General features: G+C 42.8%; 1 protein-coding gene across 11 annotated transcripts in view; it reads right to left on the bottom strand.

The window, feature by feature from the left end:
* The window catches only part of Hmbox1 (homeobox containing 1), a 168325-nt gene that overhangs the window by 4680 nt on the left and 137847 nt on the right, over positions 1-25798 (bottom strand). For all 11 annotated transcript variants that reach the window (XM_045130522.1, XM_045130525.1, XM_004671398.2 and 8 more), the window contains 2 exons: positions 3728-3810; positions 1635-1730 (listed from right to left, as the gene is read on the bottom strand). In XM_045130522.1, the coding sequence (XP_044986457.1) occupies positions 1635-1730; positions 3728-3810 (179 nt within the window). The remainder of the gene's footprint in view (positions 1-1634; positions 1731-3727; positions 3811-25798) is intronic.

Here is a 25798-nt window from a genome sequence, read left to right as displayed (position 1 = left end):
TTTATATCATCTACTGAAATGCAGTTTTAGAAGCTCAAAACTAACCCCCACCCCAATCTCATCAACGTAAATTACTTTTTTTGAGGAAAGCTCAACAGACTGGCCTTTTTTTCATGCGAGAGAGCGCGATGGAGAGAGGGAGAGTGAGAACTGGCATGCTAGGGCCTCCAGCCACTGTAATCAAACTCCAGACATGCGCCTCCGTGTGCACATGTGCAACCTTGTGCTTGTGTTACTGTGTGTCTGGCTTACATGGGACCTGGAGAGTCAAACATGGGTCCTTAGGCTTCTCAGGCAAACGCCTTAACCACTGAGTCATCTCTCCAGCCCCCCCTTTTAATTATTAACCATTTGTTTGTGCATGTACATGCCAGGGTCTCTTGTCCCTGAAAATGAATGCCACATACTTGCTCGTTTAACTTTTGGTATCCAGATTTACGTAGGTATTGGAGAACTAAACCGAGGTCAGTAGACTTTGAGAGCCCAGCCCCTGTTTTGCTTTTGAAGAGGAAAATATCCTTTATTTCTTCTTGTTCTTCTTCTTCTTTTTTAGTTGTTTGAGGTAGTATCTCGCTCTAGCTCAGGCTGACCTGGAATTCACTATGTAGTCTCAGGGTGGCTTTGAATTCATGGTGATCCTCCTACGTCTGCCTCCCAAGTGTTGGGATTAAAGGCATGCGCCATCACACCTGGCTTTTATTTCTTCCTTTTTGAAGTGAATGTATAGTTTCTTTTAGGGCAGTTTATTAAGGTCTAACTAACCAAGGAAAGTTATGTTTATGGGGACCACGTGATATACTGAGATAAATATACATTGTGAAAATGACTAAATTCAGAAATAACAATCCTTTTGGTAAAATTTATCTATTTGTGTGTGTGTGTGTGGGGTGAGTGTGTCATGGTGTGAAAGTGGAGCTCAGGACAACCTTGAGGCAGCTGTGTTTCCTCTTCTGAGATGACAGGGTCTTTTGCTGCTGCAACTGCACCTTCTGGCTTTATGTGGGTGCTGGGAAAATGAACTCGGGCCGGCAGGTTTTGCAAGTCACTTTAACCATTGAGACCTCTCCCGGCCCCCGGAACTTACACTTTTTTTTTTTTTTTCCAAGGTAGGGATTCACTCTAGTCCAAGAGGCTGACCTGGAATTCACTATGCAGTGTCAGGGTAGCCTCGAACTCACAGTGATCCTCCTACCTCTGCCTCCCGAGTGCACCACCAAGCCTGGCAGAGTACACTTCTTATACGCTCCTTGCCACTGCCTGTCACTGTGCATCTCTTTTGCTCTCTCATGTTTAAGTTGTAGCCCGGCAATGACAAACAGCATGGGTTGTCACAATTACTCCCAGACCTACAAGGATCTTTAATACACGCACAGGAGTGGGCAGCTGCTCAGGAGCTAATTCTATTTATTCCCTCTAGAGCATTAAGAACAATGAGCTTTATATATAACAACGATATCATTATCATAATACAAAATAGTGTAAATAATACTAACCAGTTGCTGTAAGTACAAAGAGTGAAAACATATGGCTGATTCTTGTTAACATTAAGAGTTAGACTCATAGGTCATAAGCTGAAGTCTCTTAAACACATTTTTTACTTTCTCATAGAGAAAGCAGTCTGTCTGATACATTACCAATATTGGCTCTCCTCTTGATTTCCTTCCGCCTGTTAGCAAACCAATTATATACTTTCAGGGAGGTAACTCGTTCCAGATCAGACAGCTTTTTGCCTGTGAATGCATGCAATAAAATTCAGGTAATCTGTACTTTGGACTCAGAATGAACATGTCTTAAGAAATAATACTTTTAATGGTTAAAAATTGCTTTTGATTCTGTTTACTGGAAAATAACAGATTTGGTAGACTTTTTCTTTTAACCATTACTTAGTAGAATGTACATGCTTAAATTATTACATAATATGTTATATATGTACATTACATAATAAATTACATATAAATGTAAGCAAATATACAACAAGCAAGCAATAACACAATGCACATTAATTCAGAAAGTCATATACAGTGTTGAAGACCTCCACAGTTTGTTCACCAGGGTGTCAGATTGAAGTTCCCATGGCAGCTCTGCAGAGGCCTTGTTTACCTAGCACCATACTAGAGGAATGAGTGCTTCATTATGAAATATACAGGTAACAAAAACTTACATCTTTAGAGCCTTATATGAGCTTGTTTCCCGACATCTCAAAACAGAAGATAGTAAGTACGTGTTGCTGAGAATGCCACAGGCCAAATAACCATGCGGCCCCGTGACTGTTGAATCCTCAGCACTCTCAGAGTGCACCTTAGACTTACTGCTGGCCAATGAGGAGCCACCTGTATCATTCCCCCCTTCCCTCCTCTTTTCTGCTTTTAATCCACAATGGCTAGAGAAACCAGTCAATAGAATCGCTATGGTCTTGACCACAGAGAGGGAGCTCAGTCCTGCGGAGAGATCCGGTGTGTGTAAAGCAGGGTGCTTACTTATTCCTCACTCTACATATGCGTGTGCTAGGTGTGTGGGCAGATATTGCTAGAAGCCTGGTTTCTAAATAAGAAAGAATAAATTATTGCTTCATTGTTACAAAACTTTGATACTTTTGCATGTCTTTAAGCCAATCAAAATAAGTGACCAGATGGAAATCAGCTGGATTATCTTAACTAATAGGTTTTTTTGTAGCAAAATTATTTTTTAATTTTTATTTATTTATTTACTTGAAAGAGAAAGAGGGAGAGAGAGAGAGAGAAGGCACACCAGGGCCTCTAGCCACTGCACCCCTTTTGCTTCTGTGTGCACCCCTTGTGCATCTGGCTAACGTGGGTCCCAGGGAATGGAACCTGGGTCCTTTGGCTTTGCAGGCAAATGCTTTAACTGCTAAGCCATCCCCTCCAGCCCTTGTGGCAAAATCTATAAAGTATGCATAGAATAAACTACAAGACCAAGACTTCAAAATGGTGTTAGATTTCGTGTGGGAAGCAGTGTGGGAAGAAGTAAAGGCCAGGCACCCTTCCCTTGGAGAGGAATACAGGATCAGGGAGCTTTACAGTTATTAAAAATCAATTTAAATCTTTTTATTTCTAAAACTTGAGTAAATATTTCAAAACTATAATTATTTCAGGATTGGTATACTTATGCTAATTTTTTTTTCAGCTCGGGTCTCACTCTAGCCCAGGCTGGCCTGGATCTCACTCTGTAGTCCCACACTGGCCTTGAACCCACAGCGACCTGCCTCCCAAATGCTGGGATTAAAGGCATGTACCACCACACTAAGCTATTTATGATAATTTTTTGTTGTTTTCTTTTCAAGGTAGGTTCTCACTTTAGCCCGGGGTTGACCTGGCACTCATTCTACAGCCCCAGGCTGGCCTCAAACTCCCAGTGATCTGCCTACCTCTGCTTCCTAAGTGCTGGGATTAAAGGTGTATGCCACCATGCCTGGCTTATGCTAAATTTTTAAAAAATAGGAATCTATACATTAAAATTTTTTCAGAAAGTCCTCTCATGGAGAGTCTCTCCCTGGAAACACCCCATTGTGTGTAACCACTTGATTCTCAGCACTATAACAGCACCCCTCAGAAATACAGTAGGGAGAGGATGTGGCAGAGACCTGTAGAAGGAAGTTGTGGGCTGAACTGAGACACTGACCTGGGGCAAGTAGAAGACAATTTAGTATGCTAACCGCTGGATGCGACTGGGCACTGAACAGAGGACAGAGCGAGGCTCGCCTCCTTACCTGGCTTCTGTATAACCGCGTTGCAAGCGTTGGCAATTTCTTCTCTCTTTGCTTCGTCTGGGTATTGATTCTCGTTGAAGTAACTGCAGAGGCAACCAAGACAAGACACACGTTTGTTTGTTTGTTTTTCCTTTTTATTTATTTGTTTGAGAGCAACAGACAGAGAGAGAAAGAGGCAGATAGACAGAGAGAATGGGCGTGCCAGGGCTCTCATCCGCTGCAAACAAACCCCAGACGCGTGCGCCCCCTTGTGCATCTGGCTAACATGGGTCCTGGGGAATCGAGCCTTGAACTGGGGTCCTTAGGCTTCACAGGCAAGCGCTTAACCACTAAGCCATCTCTCCAGCCCACACTTTTTACTTTTTAAAATGTGCTCATTGTAACATTTGGGTGACCAGTCCAGCATGTCCAGTAGAGATTTCCATAGGATAAGTGTTCTCCTTGATGCTTTTCAGTGTGGTAGCTGCTGCTCATATCCTACTAAGCACTGGAAATGAGACCATGGAAGGAACAGCTTTTCACCGTTTATTTAATTACTACTGTTTTTTTTTTTTGAGATAGGGTTTCATTTTAGCCCAGGCTGACCTGGAATTCACTATGTAGTCTGAGGCTGGCCTCAAACTCACAGTGATCCTCCTACCTCAGCCTTCCAAGTGCTGGATTAAAGGTATGTGCCACTGCACCTGGTTTAATTGCTTTAATTTAATTAATTAATTAAAATATCTACATGTGAGTAGTGGCTTTGATGATATAGCCCAGGACTGTGGGTCATTAAAAGATGTCACTGGCTTTCAGTGACGAAGGGGACGTGGGACTCTGCAGATGTCTTGGGCCCCTGCCCGCCCTCCTGTCTAATAAAATGGCTTGAGCGCAGAAATAAAAAAAAAGATGTCACTGATGGGCTAGAGAGATGGCTTAGTGGTTAAGGTGCTTGCCTGCAAAGCCTAAGGACCCAGTTTCGATTCTCCAGGACCCACATAAGCCGGAAGCACAAGGTGGCACATGCTTCTGGAGTTCATTTGCAGTGGCTTGAGGCCCTGGAGCACCCATTCTCTCTCTCTATCTGCCTCTTTTTCTCTTTCTCACTCTCAAATTAATAAGAAACCATTAAAAATATTATAAAAAAGATGTCACTGATAAACAAGTTATGTTTGATGCATGTAACTGGAGATCCATCACACTAAGTGCATGAAGCCAGTCTCAGAATGACAAGCATGTTTCCTCTCACTTGTAGTTACTAGGTTTTACACAAATATATAGAGTCATATGTGCACATATGTGAAATAAAGTTCAACTGTTTAAGGGACAAAGGGGAGATCACGAAGAGGAGAAAAGGGAGGGCAAAGGTATGAGGAAATATTCTCCATGTACAACTTATAGAAAACACTTAAGTTGTTTTTGATATGAATGACTCATTAGACACACAGTCCTGTTACTGAGACTCTGGTAACAACAGGTCTTGTTTGTAACAGCAGAAATTGGAAATTACCCAACTGTCCATTAGAAGGATAATGTCAGAACAAATTATGGCACAGTTATATTTATACACAGCTCTTTTAGAATGACTAGGGAGAATGACCACAGTGAGAGCTCTGCCCATTGTCCCAGACGGATGTTTATGACATATCTCAAGTGAGAAAAACAACCGTACAATAGCGTTGAAGCAAAACCACCACGGCAGGATTCAGGCTCCTGTCTCCGCGTGCGCCGGTGTGCACAGATAAGCACTGGGAGAATACTCATCAGGTTTAACATACTGACTGTAATTTGTTGGGAAGGGGCTTAGGGGGATGATGTTTGTACATTTTCTTTAAGTTTCCCCATGGATTAAGCATCTCTGCCTGAATGATATTCTGGGACCATTTTGGGGGTACCCATGTTAATTCTGAAGACTTTCCAAGTTACTGTGCTCAAGCTCCTCCGCGACCATCCCTTTCACTGTCTTTGCTAGTGACCTGGGCTGACCCAGGGTGAGTGCCACGAGGCCACAGCACAGGCATCACCTGAAGCTTCCTGCAGGGCAGAATCTCAGATCCCTCTCAGCCTCCATGACCACAGCCCAGCTTCCACCAAGGCAGCCAGGAGACCTGACGCACAGCAACACGGACAAGGCCCTGACGACTCCGTTCTCTCAAAATTCCACAGCAAGCAGCTACGAATTATCTGACATACCGCTGATGCTGGGGGGAAAGACAAGACTCAGGCAGTTCCTGGCTTCAAGGAATCCATGGTCTAGTAGAACGAAACAGCTACATTAATATATTTGTGGGGACAACTGGGAGTGGTGGCGCACGCCTTTAATCTCAGCACTTGGGAGGCAGCAGAGGTAGGAGGATCACCGTGAGTTCGAGGCCACCCTGAGACTACATCGTGAATTCATGTGGTGAAAAGCCATGGGACCGGTGGGCAGCACTAGGGTCACGGGCAGGAGCCTGGAGATGACTCAAAGTGACACCTGGGCTGGGTCTTGAGGATGGGCAGGTTTTCAGGTGGAACGGCATGTGCAGAGGTGAGCTGACAGAGGAAAGCCTTGAGGATTCTGGGCACTGAGATGCGTTCAGTGGCTAGAACATGGGCCTCAAGGCAGGAGAGGAGGAGGGATTATCCGGAAGGGCGTGATGGAGCCATCTTGTGATGAGACTTGTCTGAACTTTAAGAAGCAAGACTCAGTCCTCAAGTAAATGGAGAGTCTGAGAAGCTTACAGGCTACAGAGAGATAGAAACCCATGTGTGCTTTAGAAGGATAACTCAGCCTCAACTTCCAGACACTGTGCTCCCACTTGAGCTGCAGACTAAGTTCTGAGTTCGCCACTTCCCTCCCTCCCTCTCTTCTCAATCAAAAATAAGTCACAGTGAGCTCAAGGCCACCCTGAGACTACATAGTGAATTTCAGGTCGGCCTGGGCTACAGCGAGACCCTACTTGAAAATCCAAATATAACAAAATAAAATAAAATAAAAAATAAGTCAATCTGTTTATGACTTCTCCTCTGGCCTCACCTCTCATTTCTTGCTAAACCCCATGACAGGCCAAACCAACACAGCCTCTGAGGAGAAGCCTGGACTGTGGAGCTTTTCTGGTCTACCTCAGGTGTCCACCTTCCATTCCCCCCTCACACTCCTCCCAGGGTACCAAGTCATAAAAGAGGCCCAACTGGCTTCTTTACACACTCCTACTTTAAATCTGGACTGGGTAATGCATTTCAGATGGGAATTTTTCCACCCGAAACCCTGTCACGCACTAAAGTGAAGTCCCATGCTCGCAAACCCACCTCTGTGACTGTCACAGCAGACTACCTTGCCTTCTCTTTTACCAAGAGGGACAATGTTTAATGTCATTGGGGTAATTTTTTTTTTTCCTTTGGTTTTTTGAGGTAAGGTCTCACTCTAGCCCAGGCTGACCTGGAATTTACTATGTAGACTCAGGGTGGCCTCGAACTCACAGTGATCCTCCTACCTCTGCCTCCTGAGTGCTGGGATTAAAGGCGTGCGCCACCACGCCCGGCTATTATGGGTAATTGTTTTTTAAGCTTCTCAACTTCTAAACCTCTCTGAACCATTATTCCTTGTCTCATAGCAGAGAAAATATGCATTGTCTTCCTTTTCAAGGTCAATTTCTCTACTTTCTTCTTTGATTATACCCCCTTTTTGTCATTTTCTCAATTTCTTTCTTGCATTTCTCAGCTTTTCTTTATGCCAATGTAATGACCCTATTCCACTGATTTTATGATGCACATTTCTTCATTATGATCTCTGAAATCAGACTGGTAGTGTCTTAAAATTAATTAGCAGTGTTTCCCTGCCCTCTCCCCACTGGCTCACTGGCACAAAAAGTAAGGTGCGTTTTACAATCAAGGCTTTGTTAGACTGGCTGGACTACATTAGCTGCTAAGACCCAAGGTTCCATTTAAGCAACAACTCTTTGGCCACTATTCCTCATTATGATAACTTTTTTTTTCTTTTCACAATTTTTATTAACATTTTTCCATGATTATAAAAAATATCCCAGCCGGGCGTGGTGGTGCACGCCTTTAATCCCAGCACTCGGGAGGCAGAGGTAGGAGGATCACCGTGAGTTCGAGGCCACCCTGAGACTCCATAGTGAATTGCAGGTCAGCGTGGGCTAGAGTGAAACCCTACCTCAAAAAACCAAAAAAATGGGGGGGGGGGGAGGGGAGGGAGGGAATTAACACGGGATTTTTTTATAATCATGGAAAATGCTAATAAAAATTTTTTAAAAATCCCATGGTAATACCCCCCCCCACTTTCCCCTTTGAAATTCCATTCTCCATCATATTCATTATGATAACTTTTTATCCACATGATTGCAAAGCCTGGGCCTCCTGCTCCAAGGTGTTTAACATTCCCAGTGTGTACTCTAAGTCACACCACTACCTGCTCAAAAATTCTCAAAGGGTTATTGTGGAGGTGTCCAGAGGGCTCCTCCTCCTTCCGGTGCACCTTTCTCTGCTCCTGACCCTGCATGTGCGTGCTACAATCTAGGAAAATGCAATCATCTTGTACTCTCCGTACCCCTGTGCCTGGCTTTTTCCCCAAAGCAAATCCTATCTTTCAGGACACAGCTCAAATATGATCTCGTGCCAAGCAAATGAGTCTTCTTTACCCTGAGAGTACCATAGCATGCCATTATTCCTCCCTTACCTCTCTTTCATCGTCTTGACCTGCCCCTCCCACTACTCAGAAAGCCACCTGAAGCCAAAGTGTAAGACACACTCAGCCTCATCCACATTCTTCATCATTAGTGTTGACAAGGCAAGAAGATGAACAATGGTGTGGCCTACTCTGTGTGGAGGCTTCCAGAAGGGAGGATAACTTGGAACATGAACTGCTAAGAGCTGTAGGTATAGTTACTGCAAAACTTGTCTTTTCTTTCTTGTTTCTTTGTTTGTTTGGTTCTTTCTTTCTTCCTTTCCTTCCCCACCTTCTCTATCCCCCCTCCATCCTTACCTCTCTTTCTCTCTGTCTCATACAGTCCTGGCTAGCCTTGAATTCTTGGTTCTCCTGCCTCCACCTCCTATGTTCTGCAATTACAGGCATGTGCTACTGCAAAACAGGTCTTGAACAACACATAAGACTTGGTTAGAAATCATTATCTTTGGGCGGGAGAGATGACTCAGCAGTTAAGAGCTCTTCCTGCAGAAGCATGAAGGCCCAAAGAGCCCTAAATCTGACCAAGTTTGATTCCTCAGCTCCTATGTCAACAGCAGGGCATGGCCACACACAACTTTGTAACCTCAGTCCTTTGGGTAGGCAGAGACTGGAGGATCCCCGGGCCCCTTGAAAAATGGCAAGCTCGACAATCAATGGCTGGCTCCATCCCAAGGAAAAAAAGGTAGATGAGCAAGAGGGGGGACACCCAGTGTTTTCCTCCAGCCTCTGCAGGCAGCACACAGGCCGCCACATGAGTACAAGCACACGCACACACTCCTCCGTACACACGCACACCACACACAGTACACATGCACACGCACACACTCCTCCCTACACACGCACCACACCACACACAGTACACGTGCACACGCACACACTCCTCCCTACACACGCACCACACCACACACAGTACACGTGCACACGCACACACTCCTCCCCACACACGCACCACACCACACACAGTACACATGCACACGCACACACTCCTCCCCACACACGCACCACACCACACACAGTACACGTGCACACGCACACACTCCTCCCTACACACACACCACACCACACACAATACACATGCACACGCACATACTCCTCCCTACACACGCACCACACCACACACAGTACACGTGCACACGCACACAATCCTCCCTACACACGCACCACACACAGTACACGTGCACACACACACACTCCTCCCCACACACGCACCACACCACACACAGTACACGTGCACACGCACACACTCCCCCTACACACGCACCACACCACACACAGTACACGTGCACACGCACACACTCATCCCTACACACGCACCACACCACACACAGTACACGTGCACACGCACACACTCCTCCCTACACACGCACCACACCACACACAGTACACGTGCACACGCACACACTCCCCCTACACACGCACCACACCACACACAGTACACGTGCACACGCACACACTCCTCCCCTACACACGCACCACACCACACACAGTACACATGCACATACTCCTCCCTACACACGCACCACACCACACACAGTACACGTGCACACGCACACTCTTCCCCTACACACGCACCACACCACACACAGTACACATGCACACGCACACACTCCTCCCTACACACGCACCACACCACACACAGTACACGTGCACACGCACACACTCCTCCCCACACACGCACCACACCACACACAGTACACGTGCACACTCTTCCCCTACACACACACTACACCACACACAGTACACGTGCACACGCACACAATCCTCCCTACACACGCACCACACCACACACAGTACACGTGCACACGCACACTCCTCCCTACACACGTACCACACCACACACAGTATACGTGCACACGCACACACTCCCCCTACACACGCACCACACCACACACAGTACACGTGCACACGCACACACTCCTCCCTACACACGCACCACACCACACACAGTACACGTGCACACGCACACACTCCTCCCTACACACGCACCACACCACACACAGTACGCGTGCACACGCACACACTCCCCCTACACACGCACCACACCACACACAGTACACGTGCACACGCACACAATCCTCCCCTACACACGCACCACACCACACACAGTACGCGTGCACACGCACACACTCCTCCCTACACACGCACCACACCACACACAGTACACGTGCACACGGCCCTCCCCACAAATCACTGTCTCCAGGAGTGAAGATGGCAGGGTAGGAAAATCAGGAAACAATTCAGACTGACTTATACACTTTTCTGTTGAATTTCTGACATGAAGAAAGGAACACAAGAAACCCTTGGAATAATTAAAATAATTAAAATCCAGCTTGATGATGAACGTAAATGATTCTGGAAACAGTCATGTTTTGGAAGTGGATGCAGACCAGGTAGGAAGAACCAGTATTGTGAATGCTGCTGTAGTGAATAAACCCATATTATCCAATTTACACTTTGCAATTATTCATGACATATGTAATGTTTTTTTGTACTGAGTTGAAGATTTAAAATTAATACTTAATCTGCATTTTTCAGGATCTAACTATATAAAATGAAGATCAGACTTTAAAAACAAACCCTCAGTAACTTTTTCTAAGTCAAAGGCTCTAGAAAGTAAGAATTTATTCATATAATCTTTAAGCCTCATGAAACAGTAATCCTTTTTCTTCTCTATTAAATACCTGTTATTTTATGATTATGAAATATAGAGCCTGTCTTCATGGTTGCATTCTGGCCAACATTTAAAGAACCAATGCTATTTTTTAAAAATTATCTCCCAAATTTGAAGAGGAATGAACTCTTTCAAACCCATTTTCCAAGGCTAGCATTATTCTGACATCAAAACCAGACAACAGAATTATAACAAAGTAAACCACAGACCAATAGATGAAAAATAAATCTTCAACAAATACTATCAAAATGAACTTAACAGTACAATAAAAGACTTCTGGGAGCTAGAGAGATGAATCAGTAGTTAAGGCCTACAAAGCCAAAGAACCCAGGTTTGGTTCCCCAGTACCCACGTAAGTCAGATGTACAAGTTGGCACATGCATCTGGAGCTCATGTACAGCTGCTGAAGGCCCTGGCACACCCATTCTCAATCTCTTTCTCTCTCAAAAAAATTAAAAATATTAATAAAAAAAAAGAATCTTTAAAAAAGATTTTCGGGGGTGGGGGTGATGGAGAGATGGCTCAGTGGTTAAAGTACTTGCCTATAAAGCCCAACAACCCAGATTCAATTTCCCCAGTACCCACGTAAAGCCAGATAACACAAAGTGGCACATGCATCTGGAGTTTGTTTGCAGAGGCCAGAGGCCCTGGCATACCCATTTTTTATGTCTGTCTCCTATCTCACTCACTCACTCTCTGCTTGCGAATAAATAAAACGTTAAAATCAATGATTGGGGGGGGGGCTGAGGAGATGGCTCATTGGGTAAGAGCACTTGCTATGCAAGCAGGAAGACCTGAGTTTGATTCCCCAAAACCAATGTTAAAAGCCAAGCAACACCCTGAGACTACAGACTGACTTCCAGGACAGCCTGGGTTACAGTGAGACCCTACCTCGAAAAGCCAAAACAACAACAACAAAACCCAAAAAAGTCAAGCATTCCTGCCCATGCCTGTGAACCCCAGCACTGAGTAGGGTGGAGAGATGAAGATCACCGGGGCCCCAGGTCAGACAGTCTAACAGAACAAATGAGGAGCTCCAGGCTCAGCGTGAGACTCCGTCTCAAGGAAATAAGGCAGAAAAGCAATAGAGGACACTGAGTGTCTTCCCCTGCTATTGTCAGTGTGCACATGGGGCACACACCTGCATGCCACACCCCCCAAATAAAAAAGATTATTCACCAAATCTTGTAGGGTTCATCCTAAGGATGAAGGAATAGTTGCTATGTACAATTCAATAAACACGATACAGCCTATCCACAGAATGGACAAAAACCATATGATTGCTTCACCAGAAACAGCAAGGAGCTCTAGTAACATTTCAGCATCCTTTCATGCTGCAAACTTGTACCTCTGCCTATTTAAGGTACTATAACAAGCCAACAGCTACTAGACAGAGCAGGGCAAGCTGAAACACTCTAAGAACACAGCTGTAGAAGTCAGAACTGTCACGAAGAGGAGGAAACCAAGGCCATCCAAACAGGAAAAGCATTCAGATATACACCGCTGACAGATAACACAACCTCATCTACAGAAAACCACACAGACGCCACCAACAACTATGAGAATCAGTGAATTCAGAAAAGTTGCAGATACAAAAATCAATTGCACTGCAATACGTTAGCAGCAAATGATTTGAAATGAAAATCAAGAAAGCAATCCTATTACAATGGCTAAGAGGAAATAAATAAACATCTAGGAAAACATCCAAAGACGTAAAAAGATCTCTACAGTGAACACTATAGAACTCTGATGAAAAAAATTGAGGAGGAGCCGGGTGTGGTAGCACACCTTTAATCCCAGCACTCGGGAGGCAGAGGTAGGAGGATCGCTGTGAGGTTGAGGCCAGCCTGAGACTCCATCGTGAATTCCAGGTCAGCTTGGGCTAGAGCGAGACCTATCTCAAAAAACAAAAAAACAAACAAAAAAAATTAAGAAATCAAGAAGGACACACCAGCAGAGGAAAGACATCTGTGGCAATATATCCATACCAGCCAAAGCTATCTATAGATTCAGGGCAAATTCTGTCAGAATACCAATGATATCATCATAGAGTAAGAAAATATAAGTCTTAAAAGTTGTACTGAACCACACATACATAATAGCTACAGCAGTCTTAAGTAAGTTAAACAAAAACAAAAGCAAGACAAAACAAGTGGTATTGTACCATTTAACTTACAAAGCCTACTGGCCAGGGTTGAATTCCCTAGTACCCAGGTATAGCCAGATGCACGAAGTGGCATGAACATCTGGAGTCTGTTTACAGTGGCAAGAAGCCTGGCATGTCCATACTCTCTGTCTTTCTGGCAAGTCATGTTTAAAGATTCTACAAAACTCTATGTTGCAGTCACTTTATTGTTGCTGGGACAAACACCTAAACAGAAGCAATTTATGGAAGGAAAGTTTTTTTTTTTTTTTTTTTTTCGAGATAGGGTCTCACTCTAGCTCAGGCTGACCCGGAATTCACTATGGAGTCTCAGGGAAGCCTTGAACTCACAGCGATCCTCTTACCTCTGCCTCCCAAGTGCTGGGATTAAAGGTGTGCACCACCACACCCAGCAGGAAAGGGTTTTTTTCAGGCTTACAGAATCCAGGGGAAATAGCATCAATGGTGGAAGATGACTCACCTCCACAGACGCATAGCACAGAAATACCACCTAAGAGCCAGAACTCCAACTAGCTCTTTGTACACCTAATAAGATGGGACTAAAAGATCCGCCCTCAGAGGCGTACCTCTTTCACAGCAGGCTGATGGAGACTTAAGTAGGAAGCTTAATCTTAATCAAAACTCCCTGAGGCTATGGGGACATACATTCACATTCAATCCACCACACTGTAGTAATTAAAACAACGTGATACTGGTGTGAAACAGTCATACAGCATGGAACAGAATAGAAAGCCTAGATGTGAATCTGTGTGCTTATTAGTGTCTTTTCAATAGATGCTTCAGGGGAAATTGGATAGCTACGTGAAGATCCTCGTCAATTTAAACATTACTCAGAATGGACTAAGGACTCAAAAACCATAAGATACTAGAAACAAACAAACAAACAAAAAAAAAAACCAGGGAAAAGTATGGTGGGGCATTAGAATGGACAAGGATTTCTGGGACATGATCCCAAGCAGATCAGGAAATAAAGGAAAATACATCAAACTAATAAGCTTCTACAGTGAAAGAAGCAACAGACAACCCACAGAATTTGGGGAAGCACAGGCATACACCATATCAGACAAAGGACTGACATCCAAAATATCTGAGGAACTTGTACCTCATTCCCACAACGTGTCCCCTTTGGTATAGTGATATCTTATGTTCTAAGATCACATCATGCTGTCGATTCATCTGAATTTAGTGGCAACAAAAATCCTTCTGCTTTCCTCTGTGTACTCTGTGAAAAACAATCATGCTCTCAAACCATGAAGCATCAGAGGAGAAAACAGCTAACTAAGGCCCTGACCACTCACCGAGCAAGGAGTGTAAGCGCAGGGAATCTCTAACTACCCAGAAAGGAGCCATGTAAGGACGGGCTGGCATGGACAGAAGCTAACAAGTGTCTGCTCTACGCATGTGAAGATTGGAATATTTTAAGGAACAAATAAAAGAAGGAAATAAAAGTGATAGGGGAAACAGTAGTTACAGGCAAGGCTTTTAGGGGAACCCAGAATCACTTCTTTTAGAAGCAAACCGGTTTCAGGTTTTACCTTGTATATTATTTTCTCCAAATATGTTTGATGAGCTGGGCATGGTGGCGCACGCCTTTAATCCCAGCACTCGGGAGGCAGAGGTAGGAGGATTACCATGAGTTCGAGGCCACCCTGAGACTCCATAGTGAATTCCAGGTCAGCCTGGGCTAGAGTGAGACCCTACGTTGAAAACCCCCCCCCAAAAAAAGAAAAAGAAAAATATATTTGATGTTTTTAGCCCAAGGTACAGTTGAATATAATTGCATCAGAATAGTGTTTGTTTTTAAAAATTGTACATAATCATATAACCAAACTGGACTATCAATGAAGGTGAGAAGCAGGGCTAATGATTTTTAAAAAATATTTTATTTTTATTTACTTATTTGAGAGCGAGATACAGAAATAGGCAAGTAGAGAAAGAGAGAGAGAGTGGACGTGCCAGGGCCTCCAGCCATTGCAAATGAACTCCAGATGTGTGCCCCCTTGTGCATCTGGCTTACGTGGGTTCTGGGGAGTCAAACTTTGATCCTTTGGCTTTTCAAGTAAGTGTATTAACTGCTAAGCCATCTCTCCAGGGCCGGGCTAATGAGTTTTAAACATAACCATTCACTTAATAATGCAAAGATCTTTAGTCCTACTTTCTACTAGAAGGTTGACTACAAGGTGGTAAAGATGAACCAGAAACAACTTCCCAGTGAAGCCACCAAGAAAACCAGCTGTGTGTAGCCACATGCGTATTATAAAAGGAATCCCCTTCCCCAGAGCATGCAGAAGTGTCGGTGGTGGATAGCGTAACCACACAGCATCTTGAAGAATCAGTCCAAGTGTCCAGGACAGCCAGTCGGGCACAGGGAAACAGCGAGCGGCAAAGGACTGAAGGCATTGAAGAACGTAAGATGTTTTGAGCTTGGGAAGGAGTTCAACATAGCTACAATGTCTGGTGCACACGATGGAGCAGCCAGGGGTTACAATGGGAAAAAAAAGATTATTCTAGATTTTGAAAACTATGGAAGTAATTCCTTTTTAAAATTTATTTATTAGAGAGAGAGAGAACGGGCATGCCAGGGCCTCTAGCCACTGCAAACAAACTTCAGATGCATGCACCACCCTGTGCATCTGGCTTTATGTGGGTCCTGGGGAATCACACCTGGGTCCATAGGTGTGGTGGTTTGATTCAGGTGTCCCCATAAACTTAGGTGTTCTGAATGCTAGGTTCCCAGCTGATGGATATTTGGGAATTAATGCCTCCTGGAGGGAGTGTATTGTTGGGGGCAGGCTTATGGGCTTTATAGCCAGTTTCCTCATGCCAGTGTTTGGCACATCCTCCTGTTGCTGTGGTCCACCTTATGTTGGCCAGGGGGTGATCTCCACCTTCTGCTCATGCCATCATTTTCCCTTGCCATTGTGGAGCTTCCCCTCGAACCTGTAAGCCAAAATAAATCTCTTTTTCCAGAAGCTGCTTTTAGTTGGGTGATTTCTACCAGCAATGTGAACTGGACTGCAACAATAGGGTTCGCAGACAAGTGCCTTAATGGCTAAGCCATCTCTCTTTAAGAAACTGGGAACCAGGCTGGAGGGCTTAGTGGGTAAGCACTTGCCTGTGAAGCCACGTGAGCCAGATGCACCAGGGGGCGCACGCATCTGGAGTTCGTTTGCAGTGGCTGGAAGCCCTGGTGTGCCCATTCTCTCTCTCTCCCTCTCTCTCTCTTTGTTGCTGTCAAATAAATAAATGAATAAATAAAATTTTTTAAAAAGGAACTGGGAACCATGATTTAAAGCGGGGACATTATAGGGTCACAGTTGTCTTGTAAGGCAGTATCTCTGGGTCTGAAGTAGGGTAAGGCATGAATATAGAGGAGACGCTTCAGAATGGTACAAAAATGCCTTTTACACACATATTAGTTATTATTAATCTCTTAGTATTTTATATATTACGTTGAAGGAATAGGTATTTCTACTGTAGGAGAGCTTGGCTGTTGTTTCCAAAAAGGAACTGAAATGAAACTCTGGAGACAACACACACTTCTATTACCCATAAGAATATTTATAGCCATATTTTATAATACAAAAAGGGAAAAGAAATGCAAACTGAAGTCTACAGGTGGCAATGACAGTGATCATACGGTCTGAGGCCACCGCACTTACACACAAAGGGCATCACTACTGCACAGTTTCACAGAGAAGAAACCAAATCATCATTTTGCTACACAATGACAGAAAAGAATTAAAATGAAAAGTGGCAAAATAATTTACATGAGATGAGACGCCATAAGCTAGTAACAAATGGAAATGTCCTTGAAGCACTTTCATTTCAATACCACTTCAGTCTACGAAAATTGAAGGCAGAGCATTCCTCCTTTTGTGTGTTGGTGAAGAAGAAAAGACAGACTGGCTCTAAGCAAGGGACGATGCTGTATGCGGGGACATGTCCCCCACCCCACGTGCCTTCACGGCAGCCCAGCTCCGTGGAAGGGATACTTTCATCTCACCATCCCAGTTATCCGAAACAGCCAAGCTTCTGTACTGCAGACACCTCACACTATCTACAATCCACTGTGGTTCTCTCCATCACCGAGTAAATAAATCACTGCAGTGCAGAACACTTGTTTTCAGAAGCAGCAAAGAAGGAAGCATTAACCACACACACACACACAGGAACTTCACTGTCCTATCTATTTGAGAGTGTCAATGTATGAAATGATTTTTAGCAACAAACCAATTAAAACTTTTCTTTTTTGCTTATTTATTTTTACAGACAAAAAAACTAAAACCTTTCTCATTGTGTTAATTAAATGTACCCATTTGACATTGGATATGGATTTTTAAAACAGTATTCTATCCTTGATAAATACAAGTCAAAAACAAAAGACCCAAACTTTTCCACGTGTAACATAGATATGAACAGAAAATGGGCACCTATTCCTCAGAGCAAGTAAAACTTAAAATAAAGATAGTGTTGAAGAGGTGGCTCAGCAGTTAAGGCATTTGCCTGCAAAGCTTAAGGATCTGAGTTCAGTTCCCCAGTACCCATGTAAAGCTATATATAGAAAGTGGCTCATTCATCTGGAGGTTCATTTGTAATGACTAGAGGCTCTGCTGCACCCTCTTACTCTCTGTGTCTGTCTCTTAAAATGCAAATTAATAAATAAAAATATTAAAATAAAATAAAAATACCCAAGAAGAAAAATATGGAGAATTAGGCAAAGAAGTGTCATGAGTTTGAGGTCAGTATAGAGTTATATATAGTGAGTTTAAGGCCATCCTGAGTTACTGTGAGACCTTTGTCTTCTTGTCTAAGAAAAAAAAAAAAACCTTAAAACAAGCAAACAAGTGAGAGAGACAGAGAGAGAGAGAAATGAAGAGGGACATAATGCATTCTTAGAATAGTATAAAATATCAGCCCTCCCCCAAATAAGTTCATAGGCTTAATATATCTCAATTAAATCAAACACAAGTTTTCTTTCTTTTTTCTTAGTTGGTGGGAGGCAACAGTACAATTTTAATTTTTACCTGGAAAAACAGATGAAAACACTAATGGATATACCTTGTCCTATTATGAAATTATAGTGGTAATCAGAAAATTGAAGAATTGACAGTTATCAACAAAACCAACTAATAAGGTAACCTTATGCAAGAAAGAACAAACCTCAAACCCAAGGAAGAACAGAAAACACTATCTGGAAAATAAGGCTAAATTATACCCTTTTCTTATGACTTAGATACATTAGGGTTGAATATAAAAGTGAAGCCATTAAAAAAAGAAACTTCTGAGTGAGTGATGGAGTTAGCCACACAAAATACAGCTCTGGGGGCTGGGGAGATGGCTCAATCAGAAGTGTTTGCCTTGCAAGTACAGTGTGTAACCCCAGTACTATGGAGCTGGAGACAGGCAGATCCGTGGGGCTTGCTGGCCAGCTTGTCTAGGATAATTAAGTAAGTTCTGGGTCAATGAAGACTATCTCAAAGGAGCTGGATGGTGCTGAGGAACCACACCAATGTCCTCGGGCCTCCACATGCATCCGCACACACCTGCACATGCACTCACATACAAATGTACATGTGTACACACACATAATTTATATTTAAGTGAAAAATAAGTTAGATTACAAGTACATGCAAATATATTACATGGTGACAATCTCTATAAAGAGTTTATATATAAGCCAATAAGAAAATAGAAACATCTGACAGTAAAATAGGTAAAAGAATAGAATAAGGAAAGATAAAGTATGAATGAGTAATAAACATGTAAAGATGTTTAGCCTTACTTATAATAAAAAGTTTAAATGGGCTACAGTGATGTCTCAGCAGTTAAGGCGCTTGCCTATGAAGCCTAAGGACCCATGTTCTACTCTCCAGATCCCATGTAAGCCAGACGCACTAAGGTGAGGCAAGCACAAGGTCACACAAGCCCACTAGGTGGCGCAAGCAGTTCGATGGCTGTGGATGAGAACCTGGTGTGCCGGTTCTCTCTCTCTCTCTCTTTCTAAAAAAATTAATAATAATAATTTAAATGCACACAAAAATATTGCTTTTCATACACCCAATAGGCAAGCAAGCCACTGCTCACTGGCTGTGGGGATACCAGCAGCCATGTTCAAGACCATCGCCACTGATGATGGTCATATAGTTGAATGCATCATCAGCATTTTTTTCCTGAGTTCCATTCTTTCAAAAAACTTTTTCTTGCTATGCATGGTGGTGCATGCCTTTAATCCCAGTACACGGGAGGTACAAGTAGGAGAATTGCCATGAGTTCAAGGCCATCCTGAGACTACATAGTAAATTATAGGTCAGCCTGGGCTAGGGTGAGACCCTACCTCAAAAAAAAGAAACCCACCTTTTTCTCGACATTCTTTATACATGCACATAATATTTATATGTGCATATAATGTATTTTGATCATAATCCCCTCCCATTATTTTCTTTTGTTCCTCCTTGCCATCCCTTTTCCATAAAATCTCTTTATCTTTCCCACTAGAGCCTCTCCTGTTTTTTTTAATCTTTATTTATTTTTGTACATGTGTGTGTGTGTATACTAACTCCAGACACATAAACGACTTTGCACATCTGGCTTTCTGTGGGTACTGGGGAATTGAACTTGGGGCCAGCTTGCAAACAAGTGTCTCTAACTGCTGACCCATCTCCCTAGCCCAATCCTCTTCTACTGTGATGTCAGTTTTTTGCTCTCCTCCCCCATTTGCAAATGCATCATTATTATTCTTTAAAATGTTTTATTTATTTCTTTGAGAGGCAAAAAGTTAGAGAGAGAGGGAGGGAGAGACAGAATGGGCATGCTAGGGCCTCTAGCTACTGCAAAGGAGCTCCAAATGCATGTGCCACCTTGTGCATCTGGTTTATGTGGGTCCTGGGAAATCAAACCTGGGTCCTTATGCTTCTCAGGCAAGTGCTTTAACTGCTAAGCCATCTCTCCAGTCCTCATTATTCATAAGATGAGAGGTAAGTACCGAGGGTTTTTGGTCAGTTCTATTTAACATGGCAACACTGGAATGATTTAAATGTTTAAATAGAAATGATTAAACTATGATATAGCCATTTGAAGAAGAAAGGGCTACTAAAAATGTCATGGTTCCAAAGACTAGTTCATTATGGGAAAACATCATTTAAAAAAAGCAAGTTATAAAACCACATGTAAGAGTTATTCTAATGCATTTATAATAATAGAACAACAGTAAACAAAGCAAGATATTTTATTAAGTAATAGGAACTATACAATATTTCATAGGTTTATAATAGTTTATTTGTAAATGGAAGTAATATTTTCTTTATATCTCATGTTTTCTAAATAGTTTATAATGTACACATATTCTAATAAAGATGCATCTAAAATAAGAACAAATGGGCCTATGAGATACTATGAAAATCTACTTCTGATTACTTTAAATACTGTTTCTCAGCTGGATATGATGGTACCTGCATGTAATCCCAGCATCTGGGTGGCTGAGGCCAAAGGATCAGCAGTTCAAGGCCAGCCTGAAATATATAGTGAGTTACTGTCTCAATATACACACACATGTCCCCTCAAATCCAACCAATTTGCTTCTCAAAATACTTTCTTCTTTGTCATTTTCTGTGTACAAACTGGGGACATAATCCGTCATGAAGGTAGGCCCAGAGGACAAGAGGGACAGTAGCCAACCTAAATGCCCGTAGCCTACAGTATAATCTTAATACAGATATAAAGGATTCAAAGGTCACATAAATGATATTAAAATAAATTTATACATCCAGTTTATGTCTCTTTTGCTTAAAAAGATATATATATATATATATGTGTGTGTGTGTGTGTGTGTGTGTGTGTGTGTGTGTGTGTGTGTGTGTGTGTATATATAACACACAGAGATATGACTGAAAAGATCATACCAAAAGTTAACAATGATTATCAGCAAGTGATAGTATGGAAGAGGTTTTATTTTCTACTTATATTAAGCATATAACTTTTTATAATTTAAAATGATATTTGAACATACAGGAGTTTGCCTTAACATTTGAGGGAAATAAAATTATACACAATTATTCTTAAATCACAAGGTTTCGTAGCTTGCCTTAATGCCTTTTGGCCCCAAGAATACATAACAAGTTTGTTTGCAAATATACTACAGTTCAACAAACAAAAGACACTTTACACTGATGCTTTTTTAAATAGATGCATTTTAAAATTTTTATTTATTTATTTGAGAGTGACAGCCAGAGAGAGAAGAAGCAGAGAGAGAGAGAGAGAGGAGAGTGGGCACGCCAGGGCTTCCAGCCACTGCAAAGGAACTCCAGACGTGTGCGCCCCCTTGTGCATCTGGCTAACGTGGGTCCTGGGGAACCGAGCCTCGAACCGGGGTCCTTAGGCTTCACAGGCAAGCACTTAACCGCTAAGCCATCTCTCCAGCCCAATAGATGCATTTAAAAAAAAAAATTCTACAGACTTAAGAAAATAAATAATGGCTTGCTCCATAGTCTTTTGAAAGGTTTGTGTAAAGGGAAAAGTTCAAACATAATGAGTTCTACTCTAGAAGAAGCTTAACTTTCAAGGCTTTGCAGCATCTTAAAAGTTTCAGAATGGGAAAAAGCCTGTGAAAAGGGGCAAGATAAATAGTACTGGCCTGTGGACAGATGAAAGATGGATGCGTTTTCAAACCCTCTCATAAACGCATATGGAATCCCATGACACAGGCCATTTCACATGGATTTAGATGTACCACAGAGGAGGCCTGACAAAGAATCAAAGCCCTCTAACCAGCCCACCTACCTTCCTTCCTTCCTTCCTCCCTCCTTCCCCTCCCTCCCATTCTTTTTGCTTCAGCTGCTGTTCACGGACGCACAGGTGAGCTCTACAAGAGGCCCGCAGATGGCTGCCGTGGAAGGAAAGGTGGGGGGTGGAGTGTTCATGTGCAGTGACAGACAACGAAGTGCAGGAACAGAAGAGCAGGGCATGCAAAAAGAAGTGGAAAAGGCCAAGGAAGTTGGGAAGCTGCTATGGGCCGGAACTAACGTCGTCTCCCCTGGAAGCCGGCCTGTGCCCTAAGCCTGTGCTCTTCTCTGGCTCTGAGGACAGGGCCGGGAGTCGCTGGGCAAGCGCGGTCTACAGCTACTGCGTTCTCGCTGCATCTGCTTCTCCTGCTGCCACGTGGGACTGCATCTACCCATTTCTTTTGGCTGCGATCGCGTAAAGAATTGGGGATGCACTAGTCTGTGTTTACCTTAAATAACATTATGTTGGGGTCCTTCATGCTTTACTTCAACCAAGCTTCATACTTCCTGTGTCTTGGGTTTGCCACCATTTTCAATAGGAGTCAAATGACCAGAATGTAGACAAATACATCTTCAATTGCCTTGTGAAAGCCAAATTAATTCTGGTAATATTTGATAGAATTGTATTAGCACTGCCATAGCTGAACGGCTATTTACCAAATGTAAACAAGTGAAATAAACTTGTTGGTAATAACTAAAGAGCAAAGGCATTTCAATGACAAGCCAAAGACATTTTTACTCTCAGTATAATCATGACAGTTATATGACAGTCTCAAGGTGGTTAGAACCATAGTTATCCTGAACATTTTAATGTATGGCCTGTCAAAGAACCAGTGAAAACAGAATACTTTGGATGAAGTACTATGACAATCTAGATTTCTACAATCTTCAAAGTATATAGCTTAAAGTTCTAAGTGTACCATACCATACTCAACAGTCCATTCAAACTTTAACCAAAAGGCAATCAAGCAGAATCTACTCACAAGTTTATATCCATAGCCTACCAGCTGGGATTTTCCAACCTCAAATACTTAGCAAACCTCTGCACAAGTTAAGAATATTTAGGGGCTGGAGAGATGGCGTAGTGGTTAAGTGCTTGCCTGTGAAGCCTAAGGACCCCAGATCGAGGCTTGATTCCCCAGGACCCCCGTAAGCCAGATGCACAAGGGGGCACATGTGTGTGGAGTTCATTTGCAGTGGCTGGAGCCCCTGGCATGCCCATTCTCTCTCTCTCTGCCTCTTTCTCTGTCTGTTGCTCTCAAATAAATAAATAAAAATAAACAAAAGATAAAAAATAAAGAGAACAAGTAAGATGGAAAAGTGCTAGAATTAAAAAAAAAATGAATATTTAGTCCAACAACAACTTCTTAACACACTGTTATCAGAGCCATGGTCAGTTCAGTGACTAAAGGCTCTTATTCAATTGCTGAGTTCATCAGCAAGAGACCCTGGTACCCCTCATCCCCCCCACACATATGCACATACCCACACATGCAAATAAACAAATAGGAGCCAAGACCATATGTGTCCTTGTTAATTACTGTATCCCTAAGTCTATCATAAGGACAAAGTAGAAACAGACATGTTTGAGTTTAAAAAAAAGAAACAGCTGGGGAGATGGCTTGCTTGCAAAGCCTGTCAGCCAGGGCTCAATTCTCCAACCACCTGTGTAAAACCAGACACAAAAAGTGGCAATTGTCTGGTATTCACTTGCATTAAGTAGCAAGAGTCCCTGGCATGCGCACACACGTGTGTTCAAAAAGCACAGATAACCCGGGAGTGGTGGTGCACACCTTTAATCACACCAGTCAGCAGGCAGAGGTAGAAGGATCGCTGTGAGTTTGAGGCCAACCTGAGACTACATAGTGAATTCCGGGTCAGCCTGGGCCAGAGCAAGACCCTACTTAAAAAAAAAAAAGAAAACCAAAATAAAAAATTTAAAACAGAAAAAGCTCATTTATTTCCCATAAAGGGTTTTTGGTTAGTCTTTACGCTGCTCTCCTTCAGTACTAATGTTTACAACACACTTAAAATTCAGGTCCCCAGATAAACTACTTAAATCTCATTGGTAACGAACGCATCACATTCAACACCAGTGTTTGCCTCTCTGCTTCAGTTCCGGGATGCGCGCTTGGCCAGCATGAGGAGCACGCAATCTTACTCTAGTTATTGGCTCAAAGACGTAAGAAACTAGGACAGACTGTTTATACAAAACAAAACTACTGGCAAAGCATCTACCTGAGAAGGAGAAAAATTTTAATCTGCCCCCCAAAACACCATACTCATTTCTCCTTTAGCTATTTCTGTGTGACCAGAAAGGAACCAGGAAATACAATATGCCAATTTTACAATGCATTTAAGGACAGTTCCTCTCTTACTGGCCATGAGAAATGGATTTGGGATAACTTTACCTGTCAATAAGTGGGGAAGTTTTGTTGTTTCTGCCTCAAATAGTCTAATGGATTGCAATGAGGTCATGTCCAGGCTCCTGCTGTCTCGTCTAATGTGAAGGACTTCCTTCTATTTGCAGAGATACAGGAGGTGGAGTTCATTATGCTCCACTTGAGTCACTCCACAAGGAGACGGAAGAGGATAAACTCTTTAAAATTCAGCTTCCAGTACCTGTCAATCCCAGAATTTATAGTTTATTCTCCCCAGCATTTCCTACCCTCGAAGAGCAATGACATCAGGCAAGGGAAAGAAAAATCAGTGGGCCCAGGTTGTAGGGATGGCAAAGCAAGCCTCGGGAGGGCAAGAGCAGCTATTTATTTTGTCCTCAGGGCAGACATTACACTGGAACTCAACTCAATAATCAGGCACAGGGAAAATAACATTGAGGTATTGGAAGGGAATTTTTCTTGCTGTCTTTCGTAACTTTTAATATTTTCGGTAGAGTTGAGCAGAAGACCTTGAAGATTTCAAAACAATGATACATGACTCTATCCCTCCACCTGAGCCCATTACATCTGAATGGGAAAGAGTGGGATGGCATTCTCTAATTTTGTTAACGTTGTAGGCTCTCCTACACTGAAGTATTGAATTCAGCCTCATTAACTCACTGATGTTAGACTTGATACACAGCACCATCCCAGGGGATAGGCCTGCTGAATCTAACCAGACCCTGGCCTAGAGGAGCATATAAAATACCAGGTTCAGGGCTGGAGAGATGGCTTAGTAGTTAAGGCACTTGCCTGCAAAGCCAAAGGACTCAGGTTCAATTTCCCAGGACCCATGTAAGCCAGATGCATTAGGTGGCACATGCACCTGGAGTTCATTTGCAATCACTGAATGCCCTGGTGTGACCACTCTCTCTTTCAAATAAGTAAATCAAAAATAAGGCTGGGCACACGCCTTTAAAGCACTAGGGAAGCAGAGATAGGAGGATCACCATGAGTTCGAGGCCACCCTGAGACTACATAGTTAATTCCAGGTCAGCCTGGACCAGAGTGAGACCCTACCTCGAAAAACCCAAATAAATAAATAAATAAAATAAAATAAATATTAAAAAATAAAATAAAATACCAGGTTGAGTGTCCTTAGCAGTCAGTGAAATAACTCATCTTGGTAATGATAAAAACCAAACAAAAAAGAACTAATACAAAAACGGACCAACTACCCAACACCTAAAACAAGTTATTTAAGATTTATTACCTCTATCTTTATCTTCATATGCTCATGCCTTTTACTTCACTTAATTATTATTGCTATTATTATTGGTCCTTTCAGACAGAATCTCAAGTAGTAGTCCAGGATGAACTGGTACTGACTATGCTGCCAAGGCTAGCTT

The sequence above is a fragment of the Jaculus jaculus genome, chromosome 12 (assembly GCF_020740685.1).
Source record: "Jaculus jaculus isolate mJacJac1 chromosome 12, mJacJac1.mat.Y.cur, whole genome shotgun sequence".
NCBI lineage: Eukaryota > Metazoa > Chordata > Mammalia > Rodentia > Dipodidae > Jaculus > Jaculus jaculus.
This window is presented reverse-complemented; position numbering and strand designations above follow the sequence as displayed.